Source organism: Panicum virgatum, chromosome 8K (genome assembly GCF_016808335.1).
Source record: "Panicum virgatum strain AP13 chromosome 8K, P.virgatum_v5, whole genome shotgun sequence".
Taxonomy (NCBI): Eukaryota; Viridiplantae; Streptophyta; class Magnoliopsida; order Poales; family Poaceae; genus Panicum; species Panicum virgatum.
In genome coordinates this window covers 50,356,041-50,376,878 of record NC_053143.1, presented here as the reverse complement: position 1 = coordinate 50,376,878, position 20,838 = coordinate 50,356,041, and the positions used below count along the sequence as shown (strand labels likewise).

The following is a 20,838-nucleotide window of genomic DNA, read 5'->3' as shown; positions in this document are numbered from 1 at the left end:
TACATAGCTAAATTGTATTTTATATTTAATTTTTCATAATGACATTGGTAGGTGATTTTTAATTAGGCACAGGGGTATTTTAGGCTAATTTTTATCGTAATGGAAGTGGTGGGTAATTTTTTATTTTTCTATTTTTCTCCGATTAACATGGAAATTTCTAAACCTTGAGAGCGAATGTGGAGGCTCCGTTTATTGGTCAAATAATAAGATAATAATAGATGAGAATGACCAGCTATACACATATGTTTGCCTGCATTTCGTTGCAGAAAACGGGATGGGTCTAGAGATCTCGACGGCAGGAGACGTCTACAGCTACGGCATCATCCTGCTGGAGATGGTCACGGGGAGGTGCCCGACCGACGGCCCGTTCGAGGGCCGGCTGAACCTCTGCGGGCTCGTCGGAGGCCCTCGGATCGGAGCTTGGAGTTGCGTCGAGCGGCTCACCGAGCTCGGGCTGAGATGCGCCGCGGACTCGCCGGGGGACAGGCAGGCGATCGGACGCGTCAGCATGGTGGTAGGGGTGGTAAAGGGCCCAAGATTTTGAATTAGAGACTGGGCTCTAATCTTATACTCCCTCCGTCCCGAATTAATCGCACGTTTACGATTCAAAATTTTTCCCACAATAAAAGGTCGACTTGCACAAAGTTACATGCACAACAGCAGACGGCAGTACACGGTGCACTACCGAGGCTTCTGGACGAGCATTAAACAAAGAAAAAAATCGACTTAAATAAATTGACGAAAGCCTGGGATGCTCTCGTCCACTCATTCCCTTCTTCCCTTTCACGGCACAGCAACAACGACGCTACTATCCACACGCTCATACTAGTCCGTACTAATGCTTCTCCCATGCGTATGTACAGCGTTTGAACTTTATAGGGGCATTTTCGTAATTTTATCTACATCGTTGGTTTTCGTGCCCCATCCTAAAAATGCAAATATTATAAGACTGCATGGTGCTGGTTCGCTGGGCAAAAACGAGATGGAAATAAAACATGAGCACGTCACAGTTAAAAAGTGAAAATAACAAATATTTGCACAAATGATGGCATAGCTCGGTGGTAAGGTGGTTGATTGTCTTCCCTATGATGTTGGTTCGAGTCTTCCTTTTGGTCATTATTTTTGCTGAATTTATATTGGAGCTGACAGACATGGTGCTAAGTTAGTTTAGTGCATGTATTGAAAAGGTAAATACTAAAGGTAGCCTTAAACAAAGACTTTGTTTAGTGGTAAGGCATCTGAATATAACCCTCGCTGTCTGGGTTCAAATCCCCTATTTTTTTAATAAACCTGGAAGCATAATGCTATTTTTATTTTGAGAAGCCGAATGTGCGCTCATTTTTATCCATATCCAATGTAAAGGAGAAAATTCAAGCTAGCAAGTCACACCTCTGAATAGTGTATTGTATGGAGCCACGTGTTTTACCTTTGCCTTCGCCTTGGCCGCCGCCCTACGATTCAACGATTTCCTAATATGGAGGCTGACGACACTCCCGTGGCAACACCGGCCAGCACACATGCGCTCGCTTGCAGCCTACGCCCGCCCTGGAACCCAGCTATTCCAGGCATCTAGGCACGATCCGTGCCGATTCTAGGCTTGTGGACGCCTATCGGCCTATGCAGGTTTGTTATTCGCCAATTTGAGACGGCGATGTACGAGATATCAGCATTGCTGCAATCCTAGTCCGTCACTCCGTCCGATCCGAATAGAGTTTTGGGATATTAAATGATTTCAAATGGAAATATCATCAATAGCAAAGTTGTACAACTCAACGAGTTCTCCCACTTTTATTTTATTCATTTTTCCATCTAAATTTATCTAAATAATTTAAAATTTATGTTGACATAGTAAAGTCGTGGTTCCTATAAAAAATAAAATACTAAATTTTTTCACAAACATATAGGAGGTCTAGTAGTAGTAGTGATGTTGCTGCCACCGTTGCAGTTTTGTGAGGTATCATAATATGAAATTTTAAAATGGCATTTTGGGATACCAAATGATTTTGAAAGAATTTGTCTTATCAATTTTTCCGCACATTCTAAATTTGAATTTCAAATTATGAAAATTTCAAATAGAATTTTGGTATGTTCAAAGACCCACCAAATACAAGTGCCACTAACCACTTTGTACTGCAACGAACAAATTGGTCTATTGCAACATAAAAAATTTGAGGCAATAGTAACATGATACTGCATCCAGTAAGGATGGTAGTTGCAACAAGTAACTAAAAATTGCAACGCCACAAAATTTATTACAACCCTAAAAAACCGTGGCAACAAGAACATGCAACTGCAACAATTTCAGAATTCTTGTTGCAATTACCACCTAGCAATTGCAACACTATTTAAGATTATTGCAACCCAGAATAACCATGACAACGGTTAGAAGTAAAAGCTACCAAATCCAATATAGTTGCAATTGCACCAAGTAATTGCAACAAAAATCAATACTAATGCAACTCTAAAGCGTCATGGCAATAACGCTAACTAATTGCAACACAATTCTAAAATGGTTACAGTAGCGCACTCCTATTGCAACGACAAACCACACATATTGCAACACATTTAGTCCGTTGCCTTATAAACACATGTTGCAACCATTTTACGGAAAGGTTGCAATATGACCCCCCTATGGCTACCAAATCAGTGGTGTTGCAATCGTCTGGCGTGGTATTAGAGGCGAATCCTTATAGTGCCTTAACTGGACGGATGGGGTAGGGCTGGAGGCTGGAGTGACAGCGGAGTCCCGCACACGCTTCTCTGGCAGGGGGCTAGAAATAGCAAAGCAATATCATCAGAGTCCAAGAACCCGATTCTTTAATAACAACGATATAACGGGTACAAAAAATATACCTGTTATCGTTGTCAGCTGATGGTGCCTTGCGCTTACGCAACTCTGGCGATTCCGCACGAACTTCGCTCGTCGCAATGCTTCCTTGGACCATCGCTGTTTGACTCCCGTCATCCCCATCTCCTCCGGGAAGGTCTATCAACCATACATGATTATTCTTGGTTAATTTCAATTATGGATATCCAAACAATTGAAACACAAAATAAAGAAATCGATGCAGATTTGGGTTAGCTTGTGCAGCAGGCACAACTTCAGGAAGTGGAGGCCTACTCCAATAATTTTCTGGATTAATCTGTACAACAAGTCCTGAATTAATGAGACTACGGGAAACAAAGTACTCGCTATTCATCGCGAATCGACTACTTTACAGTACCTCTCAAGGCCGCTTGTTTAATCGGAAGTCTCCCCCGATTTTTGGCACCTCGGTTACTCCCTCGAGTACTCGATTTACCCGACGCATGACATCCGCTTGGGTAATTTTGTCGAGAGTAAAGCGTTATGGATCTTCCTCACCTATATACATGTATCCAAAATTTGCTCATTGTTGGAGTGGCTGGATTCGTCGGCACATCCAGTTTGCGACTATCGACGCTCCAGTCAATTTCTTTTTCCTCTTCAAATGATCTATCTTGCCAAGAAGATCATTGATCTGGGCAAATTATCTCCTTTCGAATTCCAACTGAGTTTGAAATTGGTGGACCAGGTGTTCTGAGGGGGAGAGTTGGTGCTTGGTTTTTCATATAAAACCAAAAATTCTTCCAGTCGATAACTTTGGAAGTCAATTTATATCGGATATATTTCAATCCTACACCCTAACGCAACTACAAACCCGCTCCCCCAACTACATCTATGGTGGTTGCGTTCAGTTGGGGTTTCAGATGGAAAAGATGTTGAAATAGATCGAAATGCGGTTCAATCCCAAGATAAGCTTCGCAAAGATGAACAAAAATTGAAATGTAGAGGATAGAGTTTGGGGTCAAGTGATGCGCTTGAATCTCCCAATGATGCAAAAGGCCTCAGAAGAATAGAAGTGAGGATTCCGAGACCATGCAAGATATAAGATTGAAATATTATGATTTCTTGTGGTCCTTCGCGAGGGGACGCATCTCCTAAAGCTTTACACCAATAAACTACCTCGCGAGGTTGAAGCAATTTCTCTTCAACAAGACCAAGGAGGTGGAAGTCAGAGCACTTACTTGCTCTTCATCCTTCTTTCTCCGCCAGACTTGATGCTCCATGGGTTTTCTCGTTCCCCTTCCCAAGTGCCTTTTCTTGCTCACTCGCTCGGGGGCTAATGGTGACTAGTTTCTCGTTGCAAAGGAGGCGAGAGTAGAGGAGAGTTGGCGATGGTAATGGCGGCGAATTCAACTACGCAAATGGAGAAAACGTACTAAACCTAGTTTTTACCGAATGGTTAAATAACCTAGTCAGTGGCAATTTCGAGAATATCAGATAGATGAAGAGTCACGCACCAATTACGATTTATTTTGAGCAATAAATTCTAGGATTTTTTTTTCTTATTTGGAATATTTCGAATTAATCAGGGCATTCTGTATGCCATGACTTTAGATCCTTAATTCCAAATTTGCAGGAATTGGCTCTAAGGCTCGGGGGCTGCAGGGTACGTGTCATAAATGGTATGTTTTTTGAAGCGATTTGAGAGGCAAAAGAGGATTTGGAAGATTTTTTGAAGACTAATTTGACCCTCAGCCTGATTATGCGATTCAACCTAAGGCTCGGGGGCTACTCCATATGAAGTGTGAGTTCATCACGCACCATATAAAAGAAGATTCGGGGCTTGAGCACCTCATAGCCTCGATACACTCAAAGAAGTACTCAGAAGACTACTCAAAGCACTCGACGAAGCATTGAAGGATTCCAGAAGTACTCGAAGCACTCAGCAACGTCTTTAGAAGTACTCGACGCATGCAGGATTTGACTACGAAGAGCTCGGGGGCTTGTCAGATCTGGGGCAGCAGAACTGCTCACGGGCGTGGAATATTCTAGAGTAAAGGATAGTGCATGGAATGTACTTTTCCTCGCATGTAGCTACTCGTATAGAAGTCGGACTAGTCAATGTAAAGGAAACTACCCGATCCCATTGGAGTAGGCTCTGCTAGTATTCTTTTAGAACTTTCCATATAACCCTGTCCCCCAGACTATATAAGGACGGGCAGGGACCCTTCCAATATAATACAATCATGTAAGACAATACAAACTACCACACAGGATGTAGAGTATTATGTTCCGGTGGCCCAAACCTGTCTAAATCTTTATGTTTCTTACACCATCGTGTTCTGATCTTGGCGAGTCCCTGCCTACAATCAATCTCCCTCCCTCAGCTTCAGCACTTCCCTCAGCTTCCAACCTCCCTCCCTCTCTCGCCTTCTTCTTGTCAGCACTCAGTAGAAGCATGGTGTAACCTTTCTAGTTCCCTCACCTGTCTGGTTGTTGGTAGCCCTGCCAGGTGTCGCAGGTGGTCAACTCTATGTTGTTAATTATCTATGACATATTATAATATTGTACTGGTATGAAAGTATTTGTGGACGGTTCAATTGTCCATTCCGAAATTATCGAACCAGCGGTTCAATCGGTTCTTTACAGTTGGACCAGTAAACCAGCGAACCGACAGCCTCACTGATTCGATCTTCAGTCCAATTCTAATAACTATAACTAGCAGGCCTCGGCATTTTTTTTAGAGTTGGTTTTGGGTGCCTTGTGGTGAAAGCCTTGCCCGGCATCCGCCGGTGCCAACAACGGCTGCGCTCTTTCGTGTAGTTCACCTCGTTGGGGGTGTTGTTGTTGCCACCAAACCCATTTAGTCTTTGCCAGGTGAAAACTTGATCTACTCCTCCGCAGGTGACGGACGATGGTGCACCACCATCTGGGTCGTTTCTTCCTTGCAGGCATCGTCTCGCAGGACCTTCACGCGCGCTCTCGTTGGATTCACGTTGTTAGGCAGCCCGATGCGGGCGATCATGGTGTTTTCTCTCGCAGGTCCTAGTCTTCCTAGGTCGGGGTGGTGTCGTGATTTCTTTAGTGTGTTTGTGGTTGAGTTCTTGTTTTTCTTTAAGTGGCATGGCGTTCTTGTATCTTTGCGCTTTGGGGTCTTTCCCGAGGTTGCGTTGATGTACTTCTCTTCCTGAATAAAAAACATGCTACGCACGTTCTTATTTTTTTAAAAAAATTAGATATATATTAGCCTACAAATTCGTGCTCCGCACAACCTGATTAGAATTAATATAAGAATGAGTTTTATAGCTAAAAATTAGAAGAGAAAAGTTCAATTTACACCATCAAACAATCATAAAAGTCCGATTTCAACCTTCAACTACAAAACCGGATAACATAGACCATCCAATTGTTGAAACCGGGCAAATTTGGCCCTTATGGTGGTTTCGAAGGTGGTTTCATATTTTTGAAAAAAGTAAAAAATTCTAATTAGATCTAAAAAATCAACTAATTCATTTTAAATCAAAATAATATGAAACTAGTATCAAAATATTTCTAAAAATATAACCTATCTATTATTGCTCTATTTGAATCATAGTTGTTCTAATTAGTTGTGTAAATAACCTTGCATGTCATCAACCTGGAAAAGTTATTTGCATAGAAAGAGACCAGGAGAAAGGATATTGAATGAGAATTTAATGTCCTGCATTGTCAGTTTTGTGTTCCGAAGCAACCAGCTTGCTCGTCTATATGACCGAGGAGACAACTCAAGAAAGTCGTGCTAGCTTAACTTGCATCATACTTCACAATATGATAATTGAAGACAAAAAATTAGAGGATGTTGAAGAAATCTTCATTTGAATGAGCTCCCATGTACATAGATTGATAATGAACAAGAATTCTCTCCTGAAAAATATGGTACATTTGAAAGAGTGATAGAGAATTCAAAATTCCTGATATCAAGGAGCGTTCAAAACAGATTTATGAAGGACTTGGTTGATCATACTCCATCCGTTTCAAATTGTAGCTCGTTTGACTTTTTTGACCTTAAATTGTAGCGCGTCGTATATATCCAACGTGATTCCACTGTAGTACCAGCAGAGGGACTCCCCTCACTGATGTATGGGTCCCACCACCTTCAAACCCACATGTCAGTGGGTGAGTCGCCTATATAGTTACCGCAGGGCATTCATGGCTTGAGGTGCCCCTTAGGGTTTCCGTTGCCCCTTTTTAGTTAAATTTTTTACTAGTTTCTCAAAATGAGCTTCCACTTTAAAAAACTAGAACAAACTTTTGAATTAAAGAGGAGAGGTGGATACCCTTAGGGGCACCCATTTGCATCCCTATTCATGGCCGCATGGGTATGTCATGCCTTTTGCTCATGCAGGATTTCCGGTTCGGGTGCAGTCACAATATCTAGGGGTTGTTCGGGCAGTCGGCAGGGGTGTTGGGTCTCGATCGCGGCAGGACGTCGCTAATGGTGCAAGCGGGGAACAAGTACAGCGGCATGTTCGCGTACTGCCTCCCGGCAGATCCATCCGGGACAGGGTTCCTGGATTTCGGGCCAGGCGCCGCCACCATGGCGGCGGTGGCTGTGAAGGAAGCACGCCAGACGCCGATGCTCACCTACAAGGGGCCGAGGTACTACTACGTGGGCATGACAGGCATCAAGGTGGGCGGCCACTTGCTGCCCATCAGCCGCTCCGTCTTCTCCGCCGCCGGCATGATCGTCGACTCCGGCACGGTGATCACGCGGCTCCCTCCCTTGGCTTACAGGCAGCTGCGGTTGGCGTTCGCCAAGGACATGGCGGCTCTAGGGTATCAAAAGGCTCCCGGCTGGTTCGAGATGTTAGACACATGCTTCAACCTGACCGGGCTCCAGGGGATCGTGCTGCTGCCCACGGTGTCGCTGGTGTTCCAAGGCGGCGCGAGCCTAGACATGGATGCTACGGGAATCCTGTACGTGGCCAATGTCTCGCATGCGTGCCTGGCGTTCGCGGCCAACAACAGGAACAGTGACATGGCTGTCATCGGAAGCACACAGCAGAAGACGTACAGCTTTATGTACGACATTGGTAAGAAGGTCGTCGGCTTCACACCCGGAGCTTGCTGATGATGATCTGACTCGCTGGCCAGTGATCATACCATTCATAAGTCTGTAATTCCCGGTTAACCGGCCAGATCACAAAGGTTGTTAGTGATGAGTGTTAGTGCTAAAATAAAGGTTGAAGATTATAGTGTTATCCCAACTTTGAGATAGAATTTGGTTCCCAAAATAAAGTACTGTATGCATGCACAAGTCGTCCCTATGAATACCTCCGAGCTATATATTGTGTCATCGTGTGAGCATATCTTATGAATAATCATAATCAGCTGAAAATTCAATCAATCGTATCGGATTGAGAACTTAAAGCAAAGGATTGCAACAGATGGTACCAACTTTTGAAAGCATTCTCAAGTTTACTACAATATAATAAAATAGCAGACTGATTTTGTAACAAAACGAAAAAACAAATTCAAAATCTTGCAAGTTCAAAACCTTTCCAAAATTTAAGCATCAATTTGAGCTCCTAAACTCAATCTCGCGCACATGATCTCTTTTAGTCCAGTCCACACTTCATCTTTCCAAAACCAACCCACACCTTTCTTAGATTTTCTTGTTCTTAGCTTGTCCAAATGTGACAATTTTCTTCTTTTCTGGCCCGGTTTGGCTTTCGCTTACATTAGCCCAACTTCATAGTGATGTTTTCCTCCCTCCCTCTTTCTCCCCTGTTCTCCCCGCGTCGTGAAGCAGCAGTGTGCGGACATGCTATACATTCTACGCCGTGGCTTTTAGTTCTCTTGCTCCGTTTGTTTCAGTTTCTGGTCAATTTTGAAGGCTCAATTTTGAGAAATTTAAAAGTAAGATTATTTCCAGAATCGAGAGTCCAGATGATTATGGATTCTTGATTCTGGATTCTATGAGTCTCTGACTTTTGGATTTCTCAAAGTCGACCGTAAGCTGAAACAAACAGGGCCTTTGTTGCCTGAGCAGAAGCTAATTAGCAAGCAGAAAGAAGAATATGTTACTCGTAAGGCCAGGATCAGTCTCGGATAATATGGCATTTTATTTGGCATGCTAAACTACTAGTTAATCATGGTGCTTGTCCATGCGATCTTGTTAACTCTAGTCATGGAGAGTGAGTAAAGGTCGATCATGGATGACGGCGCAGATGTCGCTGGCCAATCACTGCCGCATATTGCCCCTTTACCATTATATTGGTTCGAAAGGGTTTGTACCGGCTTTTTTTTGAAATGATGTTACACAAGTGAATGAAGAAATATGTCTTGAGTACTGCCTGTTCCACAAACGATTGTGCAATTGCATTTGTACCACCATTGGTTGTTGTAACCAACTAACAGCAGGAACAATGGCATTTACATATATAGTTGGTTCTAAGAATTACCGGACGATACAGATATTTTTGCACAAGAGGCCTTGGGCATCAGCCTTAGGCCCAAAGGTCATTTGCATCACTGATTCGAAACAAGAACCGATGGGCCAAATTAAATTTGTATCGTCTGCTTTAAATTCATTAAACTCATTCAATTCTCATGAATGTCAAAAATTTTCACCCAAATTCACTGAAATGACATGTTTTGAAAGATCAACCTTAGAATTTCCCAATATCTATCTCCATATACTTGGTTTTGTTTCTTAGTCTTCCTCTTCATTCAACCCTGTTTGTGTGTTGCGCTCGGTAAAACCCAACAACGACAGGTCCGGTAAAACCCAATAACGGCAGAGGCAACGACCCCTCCATGTTGTTCACGGTCCGATCAACATTCTTTTCCTCTGCCTCTTTTGTTTTGATTCGTTGCTCGGTGCATGCCATGTAAGAGGGGATGCCTAACACGGTAGCGAGATTTGTTAATTATATATGTTATCGAAGTGGAGAACTTTATATCACTATGTGTCACGAACTAGATTAACAAAAGGGAAACACATTGAAGTGGAAGATTTAAAATAATGCTCCACATGGACAAGATAATAAAGGTCAGAGCATGCGACTACTTTATGCTAGTCAAGGTCGCTCCAGACCCTGGTCATGCCGAGCTTTTTGGCGCGTGGATCATGGGTTGGTCATTAGTCTTAGCCTATACTATATATAGTAGTTTCATTGTCAATAAATGAGGTTCCATGTAGGCGCATATGATGATACCACTGCAGATCTAGATGTCATGTTTACATGCACTCAACTCTCAGATGACCCCAAGAGACCACAAGCATTAATCAACCCAAAATCTAATGACTCCGTACAGTACGCGGTGTTCTAGTTGGAGAACTCCAAAAGAGTTCAAAAAGAAACTCCAAAAGAGTTCAAAAAGAAAAAAGGTTCTAGTGGGAGAAATGCTCCATTTGGACTAGATACATCACAGCACTTGAATTGTTTTTTTTTTTTGAGGGCCACAGCACCTGAATTGTTAGGCATCCCCCATTATTACTGCTGGCATGAACCATTGAAAAGCAGGCCAGAAAATAAGGCAGAAGAATAACATTGATAAGAAGACGAGTCTGCTGTGGAGTCATGGATCGATCATTGCCTTTTTGAGCTTCCATCTGACAATGCACGTTGCACGCCCAAATCGGTCGGTCCCTTTCTGCTAGGCCAACCATGAATACAACTGTAACACCCGTATTTTCAAATTAGGAACCTAAGTAAATTTAATTAGGTTTGTTATAGGCTCGATAAGGTTTTATTTAATTTTATCTTGAATTTAGAGCATTTGCCGGAAGTTAAATAAAATACCTAGCCATAAAATAAATGTAAGGAAAATAGGTTTGTGCATCTCATGCTGCTTTGCATTTTTATTTGCTTGTTGTTCAACTTAAGTTCAAATCTTTGAGTTTGAATTTAATTTGAAAGTGTTTGAATCATTTTGGAAAAATGGAAAGTCTTTTCTTTTTCTCCCACTCTTTCAGCCCGGCCCACCTTTCTTTTTTTTCTCTTTTCTCCTTTTTCGCGGGCCGTTTTCTTTTGTTTTGGCCCAGCTGGCGCCCCACCTCTTTCCTCCCCGCCGGCCCGTTCGCCTCGCCTTTCGGCCCGTTCCGGCCCAGCGCCCTTTCCCCCTCCCTGACTCACCGCCAGGCGGGCCCCGCCTGTCGGGAGCGTCCCCTTCCCCCGACCGAGCCGGACTCAAGCTTAGAGTCCGACTCGATCCCGCGCGCCCCGCCGCGTTTCCCCTCGGGCCCGCACGCCCAGGCGCCTCGGCCGCCCCTATAAAAGCAACGCCAGGCCCCCCCCTAGAACCCTAAACCGCAGCCGCAGCCGCAGCCGCCGCTTTCGCAAAAAAACCTAGCCCGCGCCGCCGCCATTGTTGAAGCTTCTCGGAGCTTCGCCGCGCCGCCGTTCCGTTTCGATTCCTCATCGACATCACTGCTCCGGAGCTCCGCCGTGGTGAGAGGAACCTCGCTGATCTTTTATCTCCCTCCCTCTCGCTCTATTTCGGCCGCAGTCGCTCGCCGGAGATTTCGCTCCGCCATGCACCGCCGCTAGCCCGCTCCGCTGTCCTAGCGCCCTTCCAAACCCCCTAATTGAGCTCGCGAACTCGCGAGCTCGCTAACCGTGCAACCCGCGCTCGAGAAGAGCCCCGGATGGCCGTTTTGGCCTACTCCGGCCATCCCGCCGCCGCCGTCTTAACTCACCGCCGGCCGCTTCCGCCGCCGCCAGCCCGCCCCAAAGCACCCTAACCGTTAGATCTAAATCGGACGGTCCAATTTAGATCGGATCCAAGTCAAATATTCAGATACCGGTCAACCGTGTCGGTTTTGCACTAAAGCCCCTCTGTTTTTCCAAAATTAACCCGCCGTCCTCTTCTGTTGAAAAATATTTACAAAACAGCCCCTGTTTTTATGATCTAGCCCCTGCGTATAAGGTTTAATTACGAATTAGCCCTTAGATCTTGTTTTAGCCTTAACTTTCTCGTTTTAGATCCGTTTTCGATGATCTTTGCGCTCACGCGATCGTTGCAACGAGTAGAATAGTTTAGTAACCTCTTTTTGTACTGTTTTTGTTGATTGGTGTACTGTTTCTTATTGTTTGTACTTGTTTGCTTGCATGTGCGTGTGTGTGCGATAGACGATCCGCAGTTCGAGGAGCAGCAGCAAGATCAAGGCTTCGGAGGACCGGACCAGCAGCAGTTTGAGGAAGGCAAGTGACCCTAACCACCTTTCTGTCTATGCTTATTTACAAGAGTATTATGATGATTTAATTGGAACATGGAGAACCACCCAAGAAAACAGTACAACCACAATACTATATGGCTCTGGTCTTGGCTAAGTAACTAGATGATCTATATGTCGTGCTGGGGCGGTGATTGGTGGATTTTTCGGGTTATCGTGCTTTGAGGAGCGGGTGAAGGAAGCTTCGTCTTCTGAGGCACCGCAGAAAAAGGGACCAGTGCATACATATAGTGATTCTTTGGAAAGGCCTCGTAGCGTCCCTATGCAATCACACCTCGGAAGTGTGGTATTGTGCCTAGCTAGCACATTGCGTGGTTGGGTTCAAAGTTCTTCGGAACTTTTACGCGAATTGTGGTGAAAGTGTACAACCTCTGCAGAGTTAAAACTAACCGGTTAGCCGTGCTCACGGTCAAGAGCGGCTTGGACCCTCACATGATAATTGAACTTGAAGTTGATCTAAATCGATGATCTAATTTATGGTTAATTGTTGTTTATCTTTGTATATGCTTATCTTGTGGGTTTAATGGTATATACTTTTATCTAGCTAATGCTTGCTAATAAAACATGATCAACTAAAATTGCTGAGTGCAGTTAAACCGTGTCAGCTATCCCTTGAATTAGCCATGCATATATATTATAGTTGTTTTCTTGCCACTTGTTGAGTACCAACCATAAGTGTACTCACCCTTGCATACTTGCTGCTCAGACCGTAATAACAACTGTCCGGAGTTTCCAGAAGACTTCGAGGATTTCTAGGCGTATGTCTCCCAGTCATCTGCCTGTGCTGAAGAAGTTTCCGCTGCTACTCTATAGTCGTTTATTTATTCGCTTTAGATCTTCGGTTTTGTAATAAAGTCTTTAATACTCTCTTTACGTTTGCACTAGTTGTGATATTCACTTTATGTTTAATCATATGTGTGTAAACTGATCCTGGCGCACATATGAGATGCATTCGGTTTGCCTTCATAAACCGGGTGTGACAGAAGTGGTATCAGAGCAGTGTTGACTGTAGGACGTTAGCCTAGATAGAAATGGTCGAGAAATTAAGGTCTATCTTGCTTAGTGGCCATGCTCTTTCATGTTTTTTTTGCTTAATCTTTATTGCTAGCTTTTAATCTCATCCTTGATCACATACTTGTCTTTTCTTTCAAGTATGTTCTAAAACTTTTCAATCCTGTTCTTCAGATGGCCAGAACTAGGCAGACTGCTCGCAAGCGCACTGGAGGTCGTGCCTTCGCCCGTCGTACCGTACCTGCACCCGCTGAGCCAGTACCACCCCCAGCCCCAGCTCCAGTTCCAGCTCAGCCGGAGGAAGAGGTTGAGGAAGTGCCCGGGAGGGATTACTTCTTCGACGAAGACCAAGAAGGCAACATCCGGGAAGTTGATGCGGACGGGAACATACAGCCATCTCCACCGTCGCCGACGCCAGCACACGATCTAGGCCCGCCACTGGCCTATTTCGACGCTCAGGTTCCAGCGACCGCCGTCGCTGAGGGAGAAGAAGAGGAGGAGCCCCAGGAGATGTCAGAAGATGAAGCCCCAGCACCGCCGCCAGCACCTCCTGCTCCAGCAGCTTCAGCGCCTGCACCAGCTGGAGGAGACCCAGAAGGCCCAGAGGACCCGGACGATGAGGATGATGATGAAGACCCGCCAGAAGAAAGGGGACTGTACTGCGTCTACACCTCAACCCACGAGGAGGGTCACTTCCCCCTGCTGCTTCGGGACACGCTGGAAGAGCTTCACAACCCCGTGGCTCCCCTGTACAAGACAAGGCATTATGAAGACCCAGCGCTCGGCGACTACTTCGTCACTCGGGTCCACATAAGGGTGGATACTGGATCCCGAGGCATGATGACCGTCTCCGCACATGATTCCTCGACACCCATGGCGACCTACCGTGCCTCAGTAAGCCATGCTGCCATGAGGGCTCTCTGGTCTCTCAATCACACTAACCGCCGAGACTTGGAGAGCACAGACTATCAGCACCTTCCTCGCCGTGTCCGTGGGACCGAGCATACGGAGTTGACACTTGGAGAGGACGAGGAGAACCGCGTCAATGTCACAGTGCGAGCTCTCGCTGGAGTTGACACAGACTTAAGGAATGTCGTCAACCAGCTGGACGACACCCAAGACCGACTGAGAGAAGCTCACCACAGGATTCGCCAGCTAGAGGCCCAGCTCGCAGGAGAGGCGCCTCCACCTGTTCCAGAGGGGGAGCCTCCGCATCCCGCCTTGTCACCCCCGCGCAAGAGGCTTCGTTTCGGCGACCGTGGCTACCAGAACCGTTTCTATTAGATGATAGGCTTAAGAGTTTAGGTTGAGTCTTGTAAAGAGTCTTTTTGTAATCGCTAGCTAGTGAACGTTTGCTTAAGTGTGTTAGTTAATCAGTGTGTTTCAATGCTTGGTTTTGTGAACAATTGTGAGTTGGCTTTTTGAAATGATTGTGGTGTAATTATGGAGTGATGACCATAATTGCATCAAGTTTTTAATAAAGTTAGCTAGTTAGTAAAGCTTGGGGTTATCCATTTTAATTTATTTTGTCTCTATCTCGTCCTTGCACCTATATTTTACCATGATTATTTCATGAGTCTTACTTGTCTAACCGGTCAGATGGTGAACACCAGGTCCGGATCAGGAGTTGATCAGCCACCAGTGCAGCGTCAGAGAAGAGGCAACAACCAGCAACCCAACAACATGAGTGGAGGCAACAACCAGAACAACGGGCCACCGCCACCACCACCAGCAGGGATGGAGCAGTTCCTTGCTGCGCAGACACAGCTGCTGACTCAAATGGCCAACGCCATGGCCAATCTACAAGCTCAAGCGAACCAAGCTCCAGTACCACAGCCGCCACAGAGGGATCGCCACCGTGACTTCATGAGTCACAGACCTCCTACTTTCTCCCACTCACCAGATCCTCTTCACGCCGATGACTGGCTCAAGACCATTGATAAGATGCTGAACATAGTTCAGTGTACAGACAGGGAGAAGGTACTGTATGCTTCAGGTAGATTGGAAGGAACTGCAGCAGACTGGTGGGATGCATATACCGCCGCTCATGCTGATCAAAACAATATCACCTGGGATGAGTTCAGGACTCAATTCAGGGAGCATCATATACCTGAGGGTTTGATGAAGCTGAAGAGGCAGGAATTTCTAGCTCTGAAGCAAGGTGGAATGACCGTAAGTGAGTATCGGGACAAGTTCATCCAGTTGTCCCGTTATGCCTCCGCAGACGTGGCCACAGATGGGCAGAAGCAGGACTACTTCAGGCTAGGGTTGCTTGCACCTATCAGATATCAGTTGTTGGTGCACAGGTTTGAAAGCTTCCAGAAACTGGTGGACAATGCCATCGCCGTGGAGAATGCTCGCAAGGAGATGGGCGAGCAGAAGCGGAAGTTCGAGTCACAAAGCCAGTCTGGCAACTCGCGCCCGCGCTTTGGACCCCCACAAGGAAACCAGATTCGCCCAGGAGGACAGAATGCCAACTTTGGGCAGAACCAGTATCAGTACCCGCGCCAAGTTCAGCAGAATCAACAGAATCAGCAGTCGGCGCAACGTTTCAACCCCCAGCAGAACCGTCAGAACACTCCTGTCGGCAACCCCGTGAGGAACAACAACACAGCCCCTACTGGGTCCACCGTGTGTTTCAAGTGTGGTGGACATGGTCATTATGCGAACCGTTGTCCCAATCCTCCTCAAAACACTCCTGCTCAGAACAATGCTAGTGGACAGAGGCAGACTCCGCAGCAGCAGCCCAGGAACAACAATCAGACCCCGCAGAGCAACAGAGGACAGCAGAACTACGTCCATGGCAGGGTCAACCATGTGGCTGCAGACACCGCTCAGGAGGCTCAGGACGCTGTATTCGGTATGTTCTTAGTCAACTCAGCCCCTGCATCAGTTTTATTCGATTCTGGAGCATCGCATACTTTTATATCTACTCAATACATGGCCAAGCACTCCATACCGCTTTGCACCATGCCTAGAGCTATGCTAGTAAACTCACCCGGGGGAACTATGAGAGCTATGTACCAGTGCCACGGAATTAAAATTCAGATTATGGGTAGAGAGTTTGATGCAAGACCTATAGTTCTGGATTCGGATGGAATTGATGTTATCCTTGGGATGGACTGGTTAACCAAGCACGATGCTGTCATTCAATGTGCCAAGAGATCAGTGCTCCTTACCAGCCCAGCAGGTGAAAGGTTTGAGTTCTTTGCAACCACTCCAACACCAGCAGATTGTACGGTGAACCAGATGAAGGCTGCTCTGATAGAGGACATCAGGATAGCATGCGAGTACTCAGATGTGTTCCCCGATGACTTGCCAGGTATGCCACCTGAACGTGACATTGAGTTCATTATAGATCTTTTACCTGGTACTGCACCTATTGCTAAGAGACCATATAGGATGTCCGCTGGTGAACTAGAAGAACTTAAGAAACAATTAAAGGAATTGTTAGATAAGAAATTTATTCGTGCTAGTTCATCACCATGGGGAGCCCCAGTGATCTTTGTGGACAAGAAGGATGGTACACAGAGGATGTGTGTGGACTACAGGTCATTAAATGAAGTTACCATCAAGAACAAGTATCCGTTGCCTCGTATAGAAGATTTGTTTGACCAGCTGAGAGGAGCCAAGGTATTCTCTAAGATTGATCTGAGGTCAGGGTATCACCAGTTGAGGATACGACCCTCGGATATTCCCAAGACCGCTTTCACTACCAGATATGGGTTGTATGAATATACGGTTATGTCATTCGGGTTGACCAATGCACCAGCTTACTTCATGTACCTGATGAATAAGGTGTTTATGGAGTACCTCGACAAGTTCGTAGTGGTGTTCATTGATGATATATTGGTGTACTCCAAGAATGAGGAAGAACATGAGGAACACTTGAGGCTTGTTTTGCAGAAGCTCAGGGAGCATCAGTTGTACGCCAAGCTCAGCAAATGTGAATTTTGGTTGAACGAGGTTTCATTTCTTGGTCATGTCATCACAGATGGAGGAATTGCAGTTGATCCCAGCAAGGTCAGAGATGTGTTGAAGTGGGAACCACCTCAGACAGTGTCAGAAATCCGGAGTTTCTTAGGACTCGCAGGCTACTACAGAAGATTTATAGAAGGCTTCTCCAAGATAGTGAAACCCCTTACCTCGCTACTGGAGAAAGGAAAAGAGTTTGTATGGTCAGAGGAGTGCCAAGCCAGTTTTGAAGAATTAAAGAAGCGACTGACTACAGCTCCCGTGTTGGCTATGCCAGACATTCACAAGAGTTTTGATATATATTGTGATGCATCTCGTCAGGGACTTGGTTGTGTGCTAATGCAAGAGGGACATGTGATTGCTTATGCGTCTCGACAGTTAAGGAAGCATGAGCAGAACTACCCCACTCATGATTTGGAGTTAGCAGCCGTGGTGCATGCCTTGAAGATATGGAGGCACTATTTGCTGGGACATAGGTGTCAGATCTACACAGATCACAAGAGTCTGAAGTACATATTCACTCAGAATGATCTCAACCTGAGACAGAGAAGATGGTTAGAGCTCATAAAGGATTATGACCTGGAGATACACTACCATCCAGGGAAAGCTAATGTGGTTGCAGATGCTTTGAGCCGCAAGAGCCATGTAAATGCAATGAGAGTTAGGCAGATGCCCCAGGAATTGTGTTGGGAGTTTGAGAAACTCAACCTTGGTTTTGTTGGTCACACCGAGGGAATCACCATAGAAGTCGAGCCGACTCTTGAGCAAGAGATACGGAAGGGTCAGCTTGAGGATGATAAGATCAAAGAGATCAAGGAGCTGATGGAAAAAGGCAAGGCACCTGATTTTACTGAGGATGAACATGGAACTGTGTGGTTCAGAAAGAGGATATGTGTGCCAGAGGTGGATCATCTGCGAGAAAAGATTCTAAAAGAAGCCCATGATTCCGCCTATTCGATTCATCCAGGCAGTACCAAAATGTACCAGGACTTGAAAGAAAGATATTGGTGGTATGGTATGAAGCGTGATGTTGCAGCTCACGTGGCCATATGTGATGTGTGTCAGAGAGTCAAGGCAGAACATCAGAGACCAGCCGGTTTGTTGCAACCATTGAAAATACCAGAATGGAAATGGGAAGAAATTGGTATGGATTTCATTGTGGGGTTACCACGTACAAAGGATGGCTATGATTCCATATGGGTTATTGTGGATAGGTTGACAAAGGTAGCTCACTTCATCCCAGTGAAGACTACTTACTCAGGAGCTAAACTGGCAGAGCTATACATATCCAGGATTGTCTGCTTACATGGGGTACCTAAGAAGATTGTGTCCGATAGAGGTACTCAGTTCACGTCACGGTTTTGGCAGAAGTTGCATGAGTCAATGGATACGAAGCTAAACTTCAGTTCAGCGTACCACCCGCAGACGGATGGGCAGACAGAAAGGACCAATCAGGTGTTAGAGGACATGCTTAGGGCTTGTGCTCTAAAGCACGGAGGCAGTTGGGATAAGAGCTTGCCGTACGCAGAGTTTTCATACAACAACAGTTACCAGGCCAGCTTGAAGATGGCACCGTTTGAGGCACTATATGGAAGGAAGTGCAGAACTCCATTATATTGGAGTGAGACGGGAGAAAGCCAGTTGTTCGGTCCAGAGATCATCAAAGAGGCCGAACGACAAGTACAGATTGTTAGAGATAATCTGAAAGTGGCACAGTCGAGGCAGAAGAGCTATGCAGACAAGGGACGTAGAGAGTTGATCTTTGAAGAAGGAGATTTTGTGTATCTCAAAGTATCACCTATCAGAGGTTTGCGCAGATTCAAAGTTAAAGGGAAGTTGTCACCTCGTTACATCGGACCATTCAAGATCTTGGCCCGGAGGGGTGAAGTAGCTTATGAGCTAGAACTACCGGCCCGATTATCCGATGTGCACAATGTGTTCCATATATCTCAGTTGAGAAAGTGTTTGAGGGTGCCAGATGAGAAATTGCCCCTGGAGGAACTGAATGTGCAAGATGATCTGACTTATACCGAGTATCCAGTCAAAATTCTGGACACGTTAGAGAGGATTACTCGGAGTAAGAGGATACGGATGTGTAAAGTTCAGTGGAGTCATCATGCAGAGAATGAGGCTACTTGGGAAAGAGAAGATGAGTTACAGGCAGAATTCCCCCAGCTCTTTGCTAGCCCAGCCGAATCTCGAGGACGAGATTCCTTTTAAGGGGGGTAGGTTTGTAACACCCGTATTTTCAAATTAGGAACCTAAGTAAATTTAATTAGGTTTGTTATAGGCTCGATAAGGTTTTATTTAATTTTATCTTGAATTTAGAGCATTTGCCGGAAGTTAAATAAAATACCTAGCCATAAAATAAATGTAAGGAAAATAGGTTTGTGCATCTCATGCTGCTTTGCATTTTTATTTGCTTGTTGTTCAACTTAAGTTCAAATCTTTGAGTTTGAATTTAATTTGAAAGTGTTTGAATCATTTTGGAAAAATGGAAAGTCTTTTCTTTTTCTCCCACTCTTTCAGCCCGGCCCACCTTTCTTTGTTTTCTCTTTTCTCCTTTTTCGCGGGCCGTTTTCTTTTGTTTTGGCCCAGCTGGCGCCCCACCTCTTTCCTCCCCGCCGGCCCGTTCGCCTCGCCTTTCGGCCCGTTCCGGCCCAGCGCCCTTTCCCCCTCCCTGACTCACCGCCAGGCGGGCCCCGCCTGTCGGGAGCGTCCCCTTCCCCCGACCGAGCCGGACTCAAGCTTAGAGTCCGACTCGATCCCGCGCGCCCCGCCGCGTTTCCCCTCGGGCCCTCACGCCCAGGCGCCTCGGCCGCCCCTATAAAAGCAACGCCAGGCCCCCCCCCCTAGAACCCTAAACCGCAGCCGCAGCCGCAGCCGCCGCTTTCGCAAAAAAACCTAGCCCGCGCCGCCGCCATTGTTGAAGCTTCTCGGAGCTTCGCCGCGCCGCCGTTCCGTTTCGATTCCTCGTCGACATCACTGCTCCGGAGCTCCGCCGTGGTGAGAGGAACCTCGCCGATCTTTTATCTCCCTCCCTCTCGCTCTGTTTCGGCCGCAGTCGCTCGCCGGAGATTTCGCTCCGCCATGCACCGCCGCTAGCCCGCTCCGCTGTCCTAGCGCCCTTCCAAACCCCCTAATTGAGCTCGCGAACTCGCGAGCTCGCTAACCGTGCAACCCGCGCTCGAGAAGAGCCCCGGATGGCCGTTTTGGCCTACTCCGGCCATCCCGCCGCCGCGCGCCGCCGTCTTAACTCACCGCCGGCCGCTTCCGCCGCCGCCAGCCCGCCCCAAAGCACCCTAACCGTTAGATCTAAATCGGACGGTCCAATTTAGATCGGATCCAAGTCAAATATTCAGATACCGGTCAACCGTGTCGGTTTTGCACTAAAGCCCCTCTGTTTTTCCAAAATTAACCCGCCGTCCTCTTCTGTTGAAAAATATTTACAAAACAGCCCCTGTTTTTATGATCTAGCCCCTGCGTATAAGGTTTAATTACGAATTAGCCCTTAGATCTTGTTTTAGCCTTAACTTTCTCGTTTTAGATCCGTTTTCGATGATCTTTGCGCTCACGCGATCGTTGCAACGAGTAGAATAGTTTAGTAACCTCTTTTTGTACTGTTTTTGTTGATTGGTGTACTGTTTCTTATTGTTTGTACTTGTTTGCTTGCATGTGCGTGTGTGTGCGATAGACGATCCGCAGTTCGAGGAGCAGCAGCAAGATCAAGGCTTCGGAGGACCGGACCAGCAGCAGTTTGAGGAAGGCAAGTGACCCTAACCACCTTTCTGTCTATGCTTATTTACAAGAGTATTATGATGATTTA

The 20,838-nt window shown here is 46.0% G+C and overlaps 1 protein-coding gene across 1 annotated transcript; it reads left to right on the top strand.

The window, feature by feature from the left end:
- Positions 1-274: 274 nt before the first annotated feature.
- LOC120645911 (aspartyl protease family protein At5g10770-like) lies at positions 275-7,916 on the top strand. The gene is made up of 3 exons (XM_039922625.1): positions 275-523; positions 4,443-4,472; positions 7,224-7,916. The coding sequence occupies exons 1-3, from the start codon at positions 275-277 to the stop codon at positions 7,914-7,916; spliced, it is 972 nt and encodes a 323-aa protein (XP_039778559.1).
- Positions 7,917-20,838: the final 12,922 nt, after the last annotated feature.